This window comes from Cibotium barometz, chromosome 53, assembly GCF_041138505.1.
Source record: "Cibotium barometz isolate CiBa-2024 chromosome 53, ASM4113850v1, whole genome shotgun sequence".
In the NCBI taxonomy this organism is placed as follows: domain Eukaryota; kingdom Viridiplantae; phylum Streptophyta; class Polypodiopsida; order Cyatheales; family Cibotiaceae; genus Cibotium; species Cibotium barometz.
Genome location: NC_141098.1, coordinates 39,615,235 through 39,629,663, shown reverse-complemented (window position 1 = coordinate 39,629,663; position 14,429 = coordinate 39,615,235). Strand labels below are relative to the sequence as shown.

Genomic DNA, 14,429 nt, shown 5'->3' with positions numbered 1-14,429 from the left:
TGCTCCTTTGGTTTCTTCCCATCACCCTTCAGAAGAGTGAACCATTTTTTCCAGACCTCCACTTCGTTTTTGAGCTGCTCTATTTCCTTCTGCAGCTGTGTTTCTTTGCTGGCACTACCCCCATTGCCCCCGGCCTCCTTGCCTTCTTGACTGTGTTCAGCAATTCCCATCGCACTTGTCAGATCTGGTCCTGTTAGTTTTGTTGTGTCAGGATTTCCGGATCCTCCATCTGGATTCTTGTCTTGAGTAACCACTTGCCTACATGTAGGTGTAGGGGCTTGCATTGCCACTGTCAACTTCTTTAGATATTCTCCCCACACCTCCTTTAGATCTTCACTACATGGCTTTCCCACTGTTCCATTTTCTCTGCCTCCAACTCGTATAGCTCAAGAAATTCTTCCACATCCAAAACAACCAGTCTGGCTTCCGCCTTGACTAGCTCCACCTTGTCCTTATCCGCCCTAGCCTACACCTCTCTTATAATATTAATGTGTTCTTCTTTGAGTAGCAGGATTTGGCCTTCAGCCCTTGCTTGGCTTTCCAAGGCCCTGTCTACTGCATCCTTCAGCTGCCTGTTTGTCTCTCCAGTCCGAGCCAAGGCCCGTTTTATTATCACCATCTCCTTTTTTGTTTCCTGACTTGCTTTCTAGAGGCTTAGCATCTGCTTTTGCAGTTCGTCCATCCGGCCCGCTTCCCTCCTCCTCCTATTCAGGTCTTCCTGCAAGGGTTCCTGTTGGCTTCTCATTGTCTAGTTGATGGCCTCCTGCTCCCTAACCACCAATTGCAGCTTGGTTATTTCCTTTAATCCATTTGTCATGCATCTTTGTAGATAGTTGAGGCATCCTTGTACCCAGTCTCTTTCAATGGACCCCAGAAAACTTGCAAGACGGGGTGCAGGGGCTCAGCCCATGCTTTTTCAAGGTGCAGGGGTTTAGTGACGAAGATTTTTTGTTGCGCTTGTTCGAGGTGCAAGCGTTCTATGTTTGAGGTTTCCTGCTCTGCTTGTTCAAGATGCAGACGTTGTGTGGTTGAGGTTTCTTGTTGCTACTCTTCCAGCTTCTGTGAAAGAATGGACTTCCCAATGTCGGCAAAGTCCTCCTTGAGTTGTTTGCTGCTTCTTTCCTCTAATGTTTTCCCCTTCTTGCCCTTCTTCTTCAAATTCAAATGCTCTCTTCTTTTCGAGACTGCTTGTCCGGAACTCCCCTCTTGCTAGGGCTTTGCAGTTGCATCCTCCTTGTGCCTTGTGTATTTTGTGGCCTGCCTCCTCCCTTTGGCTCTCCTCTTTTCCAGCTCCTGTTTGTGGTTTAAAAAGCGCTGTTAGGTAAGGGCCAATCTTTGTCTTGGTGTTTGGGTGGCTAACCCCGAATGCTTTTCTTGACATGCAATATGGCTTGTGGATGAAATTCATCATCTCCACCACGAAGCGCATACGCTTTTGCCAGTCCTCATCTAGCGTTCCTGTAATTTTAAACTCTTTTGCCTTACCTTCCAAAGAACCAAACTCCTTTATCAGGTCTTCTTCATCCACTGGCTTGACCTCGCCTTTCCCTTTAGCCGGTAGTTTGAAGACTTCGGCCACATAGAGGGGATCGAACAACCTTTTCTCACCCAATGGGAGTGTGATGGTGTTTGATTTTTGCAACTGCTCCGCAGCTTTGTAGTTCTGTTGGAGTTCCTCCTAGGGCAGCTCAACAAACTCCTTCAATCCCATCCTCTCCAACCATTAAGTATTCTTATCCACCTCCTTGTACACAATGGAGGATAGAGGCTCGAATTCCAACACCATGTTTTCTGCTTCAGGTATGCTGGGACTGAGCGACAAAAGGCGGAGAAAAGAGTAGAGTTTAGCACACAGAGAGAGAGAGAGAGAGAGAGAGAGAGTTAAGCACGCAGGGTAGCAGAGAGTTTTCGAAAGGTGATTTCGAAACAAAGTCTTCGATGGAGAGGCATTCGGCCATTGTCGTGAGGTGCACCTTCCTCAAGGGCGGCCATAACTGCTCCATATTTTCATGATTGCCCCATATCCTCCATGCTATCCGACCATCAGTATCTATTGCACTATTTACAAGGTCATTAATGGCCGGGCCGAGAATAGGCAATGGTGATGTTTTCCTTCATCCATGCACCCTTTTTCGTGGCAGCAACCTCGACTTTCCTGCGTGCACCATGCTGCTGCCACCTAGCTCCTCGGTATCTGTACATATTGTTATCATATTTACATATGGGAAGTCTATTTTTGGGCTATTTTCTTTACCATTTTTAATTTCTCTCAAATCCTGTCTTGCTCCTGGCTGGACTCAGATTTTGATTCCTGAAATATCTCCAGATCACGATCCTGATTTCCTTTTGCACACCCTTTTCCTTCATCTAGCATCTTTCCATAATAGGGCTTCAGCTCGTAGCCATTCACCAACTTCCTGAGTTTTTCACCATCCAGACTCGCTAGTTCAAAAGTTCCTGTCCCCAGTTTCCTAACAATTCTGTATGGGCCTGCCCATCTCATTTTCAATTTTCTTGGGTGGGAGACTGGGAGTCCCATTCTTGATGAGAACAACAAGACAGCATCTCCTTCCTTGAAGATCTTGAACTTTGCGTTCCTGTCCACTTGCAGCTTCCTTCTCTTTTGCACAATTTCTGCTATCCAAGCGTTGTGCAGTCTCCTTTCATCCAACTTGAGGAGTTGTTCGATCCTGTGCACCTCTGATTCTTCCAAAGAGAGCCTTTCTGCCACTGCTATCCTAAGACTCTATGTAAGGAACTCCATGGGCACTACTGCTTCCAGTCCATACACCATGCTCAAGGGTGTAAGTCCTATTGCACTCGTATAAGCTGTTCGGAATGCCCATAATGCTAAGTGCAGCTTTATGTCCGAGTCGTTCCTATTCTCATTTACTGTCTTGATCAGGATTCCCTTCAGGATCTTATTGGTGGACTCTGCTTGCCCATTGGCTTGTGGGTAGTAGACTGTCCACTTCTTGTGTATTATCATGTGCTATTATGTCAACTTCTTGATCACTTCATTGATGAAGTGGCTCCCTTGGTCGCTGACTCTCTCTTCTATTGGGCATCCGAATCTTGTCATTATAGTTTCATAAGGAAACTTACTACAGATGACGCCTTGTAGTCTCCATGGGCCTTGACCTGTACAATAATCCGTGGCCACCAAAATGTATTTGTTTCGTGTTGGCTTGTTTGAATGGGTCGACGAAGTCCATACCCCACTTCTGGAATGGCTCGAGTGGCAGGATTGCGTTATGAGGCATTCTATCTGCATCATTCGGTTGCCCCAGCCTCTGGCACATGTCGCACTCCTTTGCGAACTTGTGTGCATCTTTTAATGTAGTTGGCCACCACAGTCTTGCCTGGAACACTTCTCTACCGACGACCTCTCTGGAAAAAAGACCTCCGCTTATTCCTTGGTGTGCTTCTGCCAGAACAGCTTGTTGTTCATGTTCAGGGACACATCTTCTCAGAATTTGATCGACACCCATCTTGTATAGCTTCCCTGCTACTACCATGAACGACTTGCTTCGAAGAGTCGGCTTCTTTCTCTGATCTCTAGACATGTACTCCGGAAAGAACAAGTCTCACAGAAATTAAGCATTTCATTGTACTAGCTCGGTTTTTCTCCATCTATCAGGAAGAGCTGGGCATCTGGGAAGTCATCATCCACCCCCTCTGGATCTTCACCTGTCTCCAATCTTGACAAGAAATCTACCACTACATGTTTGTTTCCAGGGATGTGCCTAATGGTGAGCTCGAATTCCAACAGAAGCATCCATCTAGCCAGTTTTCCTACCAGGTTTGGCTTATTCACTAGGTGCAATAGTGCTTTGTGATCTAAATGGAACTCAAACACCTTCCCCAACAAATAGTGTCTAAACTTCTTGATGGACTAGATCATTCCTAGTGACTCCTTTTCTGTAGTGGAGTAGTTCCTTTCTGTTCTGGATAGCCTTCTACTTGCATAGTAAACGGATCTGACAAGATTCTGACCACGCATATTTTGCATCCTTCACTGTCAGGATGTACAGGGGTATGGCCACATTCGCCGAGATCCTCATGAATTTGTTGTGCTGCTTGATTAGACCAAGGAATCTTGCCAATTCTTTTGCATTCTTGGGCGGTTGGAGCTTCACAATGATTGCGACCTTGGCCAGATCCACTGCTAATCCTTCTGCAAATACAATGTGTCCTAGGAGGGATCCACTTGTCACAGCAAAGGCGGGCTTTGCTGGATTCAGGCTCAGTCTGGCCTTTCTGCACTTGTCTAGGCACATTGTGAGGTGGTGATGTGTTCTTCTTTCTTCCCGAAGACACTAAAGTCATCCACAAACACCCTCATGAAGGAGGTCAAATATTCATAGAATATTTCCTGGACCATCCTTTGGAATGTGGCAGGAGCATTTTTCAGCCCGAAGGTCATGACATTGGAGGTGAACGCTCCCCACTCTGTCACAAAAGCTGTCTCTTCTTTATCTTCCAAAGCCATTCGTACCTAGTTGTCCCTACTACCCACTAAACCCATCCAAGAAAGAGTATGTTTCATGCCCAGTTACTGCATCTAGCAAGGAATCAATGAATGGCAATGGGAACGGATCCGATCTAGTGGAGGCGTTCGGCTTGTGGTAGTCGATGCATACCCTCAGCTTCCCATTTTTCTTCAGGACAATGACAATCGGTGACAGCCATTCCACCTTATCCACAAGAAAGATGAACCCTACCTTTAGCAATTTGTCAATCTCTTCCTTCACTTGTTTGGCAAGTTTGGGTTCATTCTGTATCTACTCTACCTAATTGTAATTTTATGCTAATAGAAACTTGGATCAATCCCCTTCACGTCAGAATAGTTCAAGGCAAATACATCTTTGTAGGAATTCAACAATTCCAGGAGCCTCCCTCTAAACTTCTGATTCAGCTTGGCACTAATTCTAACTATCTTGGGCTGCTGATCATCCCCTAGGTTCACCTCTTCGAGCTCATCTTCTTGAACTCTGATGTTCCTTTTCTTGAGCTCGGCTTCCTCCTGCTTTAGGGCCACCATGGCTTTTTCCTGCTCAGCCTACAATTCTTCCACATTGTCCTGAGTTTCATCTTCCTCTTCTTGAGTGCTTTCTTCATTCAATATCACTTCAAGATGAGCCACCTGGACCTCTGGATCATATCTCTATACAATCCTTTCTATGTCTACCTCAAATAGTGACAGTAGATCCGGATTCTCTTTCATGATCTGCTCTTCCTCATTGTCTTCTAGCCCTTCTAGGCAATTGAGACCTTCTGCGTGCAATGGGCGACTAGGCAATTTCAACTTGTCCTTTCCTGCAGCTGAGATACATACCTTCTTTTCCCCCTCCGGATCGTGATCTTATCCGTATCCCAGTCGTGCTTTATCCTTTCACTTCTGAGCCATGGTCTTCCCCACAGCATGGGATATGCACTCGCTATCTCCGTCATCTTGAGGACTGTGAACACTGCAGTGAACATGCAGCCTCTGATTATTCCGACTGGTCGGACCCTTCTCTGGTCAGCCATGCGGATCTGGAATGGGGCTCATTGCAAATCAGTGATACCTAGCTTTTTGGCCAGGCTATTTGATATAATGATCACTCCTAATCCTCCATCCAGAATGACCCTCTCCACTGTTTGTCTTGTGATCTTGATGGTCACTTCCAAAACGGACGTGTCACAGTCGTGAACCGTTTCCACATTTTTGCATTCCGCCACCAAGTTTTTCGGTTCCTGCAGAGACATCTGTGCTAGTTTCTCATTTGGTACAATGGCCTGAAGCAGCTTTTGTCTGTAGGTGGAAACTAGGTTCAGCATTTGATCCAGATTGATATTCAGTTTCATTTTGTTGAGATCCTCCTGTAAGTCATATTCCTTCACGGAATTGCTGCTTTTCTCCTTGTCGGTGGACACGCCTTGGCCACTACACATTCTTCCTTTCTCCTGGTTCACTTCTCTTTCCTTTTCCTGACTTTCCCTTGTCAGCTTTCCTATCCGGATGGTTTTCAAATTTTCCTCCATTTCTTTTCTTGTGACGCTTCCGCTGCTCTGGGCTGTAATTGGCTCCAATTAGCACTTCAACATCTTTCCTGCCGTTGCTCTCCCATTGCACACCGGCTTCTTTCCAACCGCAACTTCTTCTCTCTTCTTAATCAGGTTTGTCCTGTCTAGATTTTCTTCGAAATATTCCAGGAGCGGGCTTTACTACATTGTCCTCACCATTCCTTGTGCACTGGAGCTTTTCAAGTCGTAAGAGGCTACTGCTGTCTGGAGCTTTTCCCTCAGTCCTCTCACAAACCACTAGCTCAGCATGGCTGGGACAGGATGGTTGGGCTGATCCAGGCCCATCAGCATTACTCAGAATTCAGCCGCATAGTCTTTTGTTAGCCTCTTTTTCTGCAGCTTTTTCAGCACCTCCATTACGGTCTTGTCTTAGCTGAATCTTTTCAAGAAAGCCTTCTTCAGTTCTTCAAATGTCTGGAAGTGCTCTAGACCGTATTGGGCGTACCAGCTGGTGGCTTTGCCACCCAACATTGTCGCAAAGTACTTTGTCTTTTGTGGCAACGAAGCTCTAGTGGCCAGGAACGTGGTTTCAGAGGCGAAGATGTAGGCGTCTGGATCCTCCTCACTCTTGCCCTTTAATTTAGGGAACTTGAGGGACATCCTGCCCACAACTGCCAGTTCTTCTCCTTCCTGAGCTTCCTGCCTCCTGTTCGGTGGCTCCTGGCGATCTTCTTCCGGATTCCTCAATGGTTCCAGAATTTGTCTTTCCAGCTGCGTGGAATCCCTTCTATTAGTCTTCTTGGACGGTGCAGTTGTCCTCTATGCTCTGAAGCCTCGGCCTGTCTGCGGTAGTACCGCATTGCTCTGTTTGAGCTACCTTCATTCTCCATGCTTGCTCCATTGTGCTCTTATGACTCTCTAGTGAGCATTCTTGACACTAGTTAGTGTGCGCTTTCTTTCTAGACTTCTTTTGGCTAGCTTACTCTACTGACTGACTGTGCAAGACTAACCTAGAACTGGTCTCTATCTTTCTACTCCCCTACCTGGCGTACCATTCCCCAGCAGGATCGCCAAGAGTGTCCGTGTCCGGTCAAGACCCGGCACTTGCGTGGTTCCGAACCACCTAGTCGGCTCCGGACGAGTGACGACTAATACAATTGTGCCCAATGCGATAAGCTAACGCTAGTGCGTTGCTTCGCCGATCTACCTAAGCTAAGGGAGATAGTCATGACAATGCAGAGGTTGGTTCCTCCGTCTAACATGATTCCTAACAAGGCTCTTGATCCTGTTTCCACATAGGAGTCATGTTTGGATAGGAATGACTTTGGATCCAGATTCCAGTTAGAAGACATGTCCAGACAGGAAAGTACTTAACACAAACTAGGAATTAGATAGACTTATACAGTACAGAATAGAGAATTGCACAGACGAATTCCTCGAGTGAAGGCTTAGCCCAACACTACAATGTAGTAACACACTCAGTAGTCACTCTCTACTCTCTTCTCTATCCCGTATATCTCAACCCTTGGATAGTTCCCCTTACTTCTTTTTCATCTACCCGGGTACTACCCTTAGGCAAGATCAGTTACAAAGTTGTTACAAGAAAGAAGATTCCAACCCAAGAGTTTGTTACCCAATAGATACACTAGGCGGCAAGACTAGCTTCGAGGCTGGGTGGTGACTGGCAACTGGATAGCCGCCAACACTAATCACTTCTTATTTTCCTGTGGCCACCCCACTGGATCCATCCATCAAACTTACAAACGAATCAGATTCACCCCCACATGAAGAGCGAGCCTACCACCAAGTGGTTGGGGAACTTATATGGCTCATAACTCTAGACCTGACATTTCCTCCATCTTAAGTCAATATTTCAATGCTCCGAAGGAGCCACATTGGAGTTCAGTGAGGGTTGTTCGCTATCTAGCAGGTACCTATATGTTTGGACTTTACTTGAGTCATGGGATCACCCTACGTGGTTACACGGACTCCTATTGGGCCGGTGATATTAATTCTCGGCGTTCTCATCATGGTGGTTATTTATACTCACTTGGATCTCGCCCTTTCTCTTGGTCTAGCAAGAAGCACGATACCATTGCAGGCTCTTCAACTAGGGCCGAGTATTGGGCCCTTTATGACGCCACCATTGAGGCTATTTATCTCCGTCAGCTTCTTGAAGAGATGCACGTTCCTATGGACACAGCTTCTATCATCTTCGTTGACAGTCAGAGTGCGATTGCCCTCGCCGGCAATCCTATTTTTTCTAACCATACCAAGCATGTTGTGGTTCATTTTCATTTTACCATGGAACAGGTTGAGCTTGGTACCATCAGGCTCCAGTACATTCCTATGGCGGGACAACCATGCCGATATTCTTACAAAGTCTGTCAACCCGTCCATCCTCGATCATCTTCGCGAGCACATCACCCTCAGCATCTTGAGAGGGGGACCGTCCTCACCATTTGGATTATTTCATTGTTGTAAAGAACGCATGAGTCTGTGAAACCCCATGAGGGCACTGCTCGTGAAAACCCACTGCATAGCATTTACCATCTTGCATTCCCTTTGCATCGCATTCTGTTTTTTGTGTTTCGAGCGCATGTATGAATGAAAACCCAAATGTGCATTCCTACATGTGAAAACCCTTGCATTGTGGCATTGATCCAGTACAGCCCAAACTCAAAAGACTCTACCAAAGACGAAGAGCACATGATGTACACCCGCAACAACCAACCCCACCCAAAACCAAATACTTCATCGTGTTTCTCTTCACCCAATTACATTAATCTTCATCTTCTCTCATGGTCCCCTTTTTGGCCCGAGAGGAGGTCTATGACCACCAGCCCAAAAGGGCACCATAATATTATCTAAAAACACATTTTTTTTTGTTGGTCAGTTGGGGCTGGCCGACCACACCAGCCATGCCTATATAAGCCGGCTAACCCAACACACATCCACATCACCAATTGGCATCAATCATCATGGTCATCGACCAGCGCACAAGCGTCGTCGGCTCAAACAGCTCGGTGAGCATCTACATCAACTCAGCAGCCATGCACATCATACGACTGCAGCCGGCTGAACGATCACTAATGCATCATTGATCAACATCATCTTGCTGCACGCTACATCACTTGCGCATCCTTCTACAGCAACCGGAATTTCATCACCTGCGCATCTTACATAAGCAGCAGCCCAGCTAACTCCATCAACTCGTCGGCTCTACCACTGTAGCAGCCGCCTGTACCTTCATTAACCAACGCCTCTACAGCAGCACACATCAACAGCTCTGATCACGCCCTCTTGCAGCTCTGTAAGCAGCCTGATCCCACCTCAGTTCTGCAGCACTTCGGTGGCCTTCGACTATTTCGACTACTACCTACGGAGTGCCACTGTTGTCCACCGATGCGAGCCTTCATCATTGATCACACGACTCTGCATCGACTTCATCCCTGCATCGTCACCGATCTACTACTATATCGAGTTGCTTCATCAGAGCCTTGCACTCGAGGCCTCTTGTACTGAATTCCTTCACCATTATACATACACTCATTCATCCATTTCATGCTGTGTTGATTTGCTCTAATCTCTCGCACATCTGGTCCTTTCGTCCTTTTGCCCTCACAAAGTAGGAATCAGATGCTCATTGACTGAACTATTGCTTGCTATTTATAGGGCTCAATATTCACAAGTCGACCAGAATAACCGCTGTCGGCCGGTTCTGTTTGTCCACGACTGGCATAATATGCTAATAAACCCTGAATGCTCATGTCGGCCAGCCCTGATGATGCCCATATCTGAGTACCTGCTGCTGTCGATCAGCTTCCTGCTGATGCTAGACGAGTAAAGCGATGGCCAAAGTACTCCTGTGTGTGCGGGCTGCCCTAAATCTATCCTAAGACTGCTACCTAACCAGGGATTAGCTGTGAGATTAGCCATGTCCACATGTGTGCACGTGACATTGTTGCATCTACCTCCCATATCCAAAAGGACTCCTGGACACAATAGCAATACCTGCATGCTACTCCAAAGAGTGTTGCAATTCAGCCCTAACAGAGCATAAAGTGTCTGCAATCCATTCACCATCAGGATGATTTTCGTGTTCCCTCTGCAATGCAGATAACCTACATCTTACAACTCTCTTTCTATCAATGACCTCCTGCCTCCTAGCCAAGACCACCTTGTGATAGAAGTCAGAAACACACTCCAAAGCCAAAGCCACACTCTGCCAAGCATCAAGAGCAACATAGGAACTCCGAACTTCCACCGCGTTCTGCATCTGAGTAAAAAGACTCAGGAATGTGCACACGAGGAGGACCTCTGACCCCCTAGATCTCTGATGCATAGTACTACTGGGCAATGTTCAGATTTTGAGGTGCCTGACATTATTTGTGTTAGGGCAGAAGGCGGATTCGCACCCCAACTTTTGGTAGATGCAAAGGTCAGGAGTTGCACCAAAAGTCCAGACTCCAAGGATATCAAAGCTAAAACATTGATTGTCTTTCAAAGAAAGTGTATTCAATCACCCAAGGAGGAAATGAAGAAATCTTGTTTGTTGATGGAAGTTTATCTCTCCTACTACGTTGTGACAAGTTTCATGAAAATCTTCTCAGTGCAGCAGTTGCAAATTTTTCCTTCAAGTCTCGAAAGCAAGTGCTCAACGATTCAAATCTGCAGATAAGCTTGTTCGCCTGTGCAAGTTGCTCCTTTGGCCTTACCTGCTGCCCAAAAATAGCTTCTAAATATCAGAAAGATGGTAGATGACAACGGCATGAAAGAAAAGTGCAAAGTAAACCCAGGCTGCAAAGTGTGCTGCATCCCCTTAGATCAATTCCAGTAGCCCATACTCTTTGCTTCAGTGTTGTACATCCCGATTCCCCTTCCTTAACATGTAAACCTCAGTTGCAAGCCAAGCTCAACTGATCTTGTTAATCATCAAAACCTCTGAGCACATCACAAAGTCGTGCAACTGAGGCCGCCTGCAGTTCTAGTGAGGGGTAACCGGGCACGCCTCATTAGCCAGATTGACCAGATGCAGGTTTAAGCAAGGCCCCGCAATCCAGCTGAACTAGCACCAGGCCAGGGCAGATGAGACCTGAAGCAAACACCAGGGAAGATGGGAAGATGGGAAGAGAAAAGGTCAGGTCAGCCACATGGCACTTGCAAAAATGGGCTGTGCAGCCAGCTTAGAAATTCAGCATCTTCTCTCCTCCCTGCAGATTGCAGAACAAGTAGGGTTCAAGCACACCATGTAGTGATTTAGTGTATTTGCCAGCTCTCCTTCATTGTTCTCTTGCATTTTTACCATCTATTAGGGGTGCAAGTGCCTTGCAATGGGTCTAGAAGACACAATACAAAGTGGGAGGTGCGGTGTGCTCTCCATCTATGAAATAGCCCACTTAAACTTGTCCCTTTCATGTCACCTTGAAAGTGAATCTGTGGAAACCAGCAGCAATCTTCCAGTAGGAAAGAGGTTCCTGGACTCCATGACATGCAAGGCTGAGATATGCTCCAGATTGAAGCCTGATTACCGATGCAACGGTTGTATCAGGAATGCATTGCAGCATCACATGCATAATTTCATCGCCATGAATAAAGTAAGGGCCATGGCACCCATTCCTTTTCAGCTTTGAATGCTGATTTACAAAGACAAGCTTGTCCATCATAAGTAATAAGCTTTAAAGGGCATGCATCGACATATTCGTTAACGCTCCGCCATAAAGCGTGTTCAAGCTGTCCCCTCCATAAAAACCATTTGGCTTAGCAGGGCATCTGGATCTTTATCCCGGTTTGCTACATACAATTGAACTCTAAAAACCCATTAACTGGGCCAAAAAAGGAAGCCAAACAGGAGAGAGTAACGAAAAAGATGGTACTTGCATTTTGCAATCAGAATAGGCATGCAAGGTAGTGATTTCCATTCTCTCTTCTTTATGTTTGTACTCACTTTTTGCAGGACTTTTACAAAAAAATGATGAGTTCTGGATAAAGAGACTTTCTACTAAGCATTTCCCAAGTGGCAACTCCTCGGCTACAAAAAGATCAATCGGATACCTGAAATAGGTCATTATTTCAGACTAAAGGCACATTAATCATCAACAGCTTACGACTTACACCACGCCAAAGGCTCCCACCACAGCTTAAGAGGGACTTCGATCACGAAAGGGAAGGTCAGTGGAAACATGCACATTATTTAGGAAGCAAAGAAGCTTTATATACTGAGTAATCATCAAGAACATACTTGTAGATGATCGTGCTGGTCAAAAGCTTCCTCTTCGTATGTTCCCAGGAAAGCTACTCCTGTCTCCATATCAAAACCTGTGGAAGGAAGGGTAGCCAAAATCAGTTTGGTTTGAATGATAAACAGGAGACTAGAAAAAAGCAATCTTCTTCGTCATCGTCAGCTGATCCATGTTGTTCTGCGGCCAAATTAGGGCAAAGGAGCCTAAGATCTGTAAGAGGCGTAATGCCTAAGCAAGTGTAGAGTGACTCACACTCTGGCTTCCGATTGTTGCAAGTAACCTGCTAAATCTCCGGATAGAATCGGAGGTTTCTCCTCTCCTCTACAGAGGATCGCTCCATAGGAGCATTAGAGTAAGCTGCCTGCAGCAACCGAGCATGTTGTGAAGCTGTGGATCTGTGCCAAAACAGAATGTCCAATGGTGCGAAAGAAAATTTCAATACAGAATAGAAGAAAACTGTGAAAGAGCAGACAATGATGCTGTTCAGCAACCTCTCTCATCATCAACACCGGGAAGAAGATGAAGGACCGCCATAGTTCTGAGATTACAGAGAAGAAGAAGAGAAGGAGCCAGCTCTGAGGTTAGGGTTAGGAGAGAGAGGGAGAGACAAAGGAGGAAGGGGAATGGCAGCTGGGAAGCTGATGAGATAGCAACCCAACTGTGCAAAAGGATTAATCCACTTGATCTTGGATTAACTCCATAACCTAAACTAAGCAAATCAGCAATTAAGCCTCCTGCTAGTACAGCTTTGAAGCTCTTAATTACTCTGATTAAGGTTGATCGCAACGCCCTGGTTGGGACGTTGCGGCCGCCTTGTGGGCCCCACCGCTTTTAGCGTTGGGCCCACGTGTCCTTGTTTCACCTCCTTCACGGAAAGTGAACAAGTATTTACGTCATATATTTCTCCACGTATAACTATTTTTGTATTTACATCATATATTTAATGGAAATGCAAAAAAAAAACACATTTTGGTGCAATATATTTATCCGATTTTTGAAAATTTATGCGGGGCCAACGAAACCAATTTCTTTGCCAACCCCGCGGAGTCTCCGAGGTTAAGGGTTCGATTCCTCTTTGTGCAAGTGGTGGCATGCGTGGGTGTGGTGTTGGTAATTTGCTTTCAAATTTCCAACTCTAGAACAAAAAAGAACCAAATTGAGCCACCTTGCATGCATGGACAATAGCCCAAAGGTAGACTCGACCCCCCTCTTGAATCAAAGGTCTTGAGTTCAAATCTTGTCGGATAGATCAATTTGGTCTCTTGGGATACGACGTTAAAATGTTCTCCTCTCTCTTCTCCACTCTCACACATCATGAGGTGTCCAATAAAGCGACAAACCTCTCCCAAATTTATTTTATTTTTAATCAACCAGCCTAGGTAGAAGCAAACCCACCTTTCCCAATCATGGCTTATTGGCCCCATCCGCTTTGTATGAAGGTTGAAACAAACTCTCTCTCTCTCTCTCTCTCTCTCTCTCTCTCTCTCTCTCTCTCTCTCTCTCTCTCTCTCTCTCTCTCTCTCTCTCTCTCTCTCTCTCTCTCACACACACACACACGGTAGCCACATTATAGAGAGTTTTTCTCTTATCAATCATATTGGTCAAGCCTTTTAGTGGAACTTTTCTCTGACCTAGATAGGGCATTGCTATATAAATGTGAACACCCTAACATGGTTATGGATGACAAATCTCACAGAAGGCTTGCAAAAAGTAGAGGATGGGGAATGAAAACAACCTAACATAGTTGCCATGCAAGAAAAAGCTAGTGGATGCAAGCATTTAAACTAGCATATAAACGGACTATCCATATATGGCTAATTTTTGGTAAGCAACCTTGGGTTTGACAAAAGTTATTATATTTTTATATAGGAAACTTTAAAAACTACTAGCAAGTATAATGGCCAATAATGTGTATGATGAGGATCAAACATCAACATTGTATCGATATGATAAAAGTTTTGTATTAAATGGAGGTGCTATCAACATCTACAATGCTTTGGATGACAAATCATCTTCCTTTACATCCATATTCCTCTTGCAAATAGTATTTCATCATGCATCAAACATATTCATAATTGTAAGTATGAGCGTGTTCACCCATCCAGTGCATCTTCCCCTCATGTAAGCCATGTTTTAATCTTGTTACATAAAGAAGGGTATTCAATTTCAAAGAGGGTT

The 14,429-nt window shown here is 45.5% G+C and overlaps 1 protein-coding gene across 1 annotated transcript in view; it reads right to left on the bottom strand.

Moving 5' to 3' along the window:
- The window catches only part of LOC147608623 (uncharacterized), a 34,084-nt gene extending 21,046 nt beyond the window's left edge, over positions 1-13,038 (bottom strand). The window contains exons 1-3 of the mRNA XM_086789152.1: positions 12,743-13,038; positions 12,504-12,612; positions 12,251-12,327 (exon numbers count right to left, since the gene is read on the bottom strand). Of these exons, the coding sequence (XP_086645278.1) occupies positions 12,251-12,319 (69 nt within the window). The 5' untranslated portion in view covers positions 12,320-12,327; positions 12,504-12,612; positions 12,743-13,038. The remainder of the gene's footprint in view (positions 1-12,250; positions 12,328-12,503; positions 12,613-12,742) is intronic.
- Between the last annotated feature and the right edge of the window lie 1,391 nt (positions 13,039-14,429).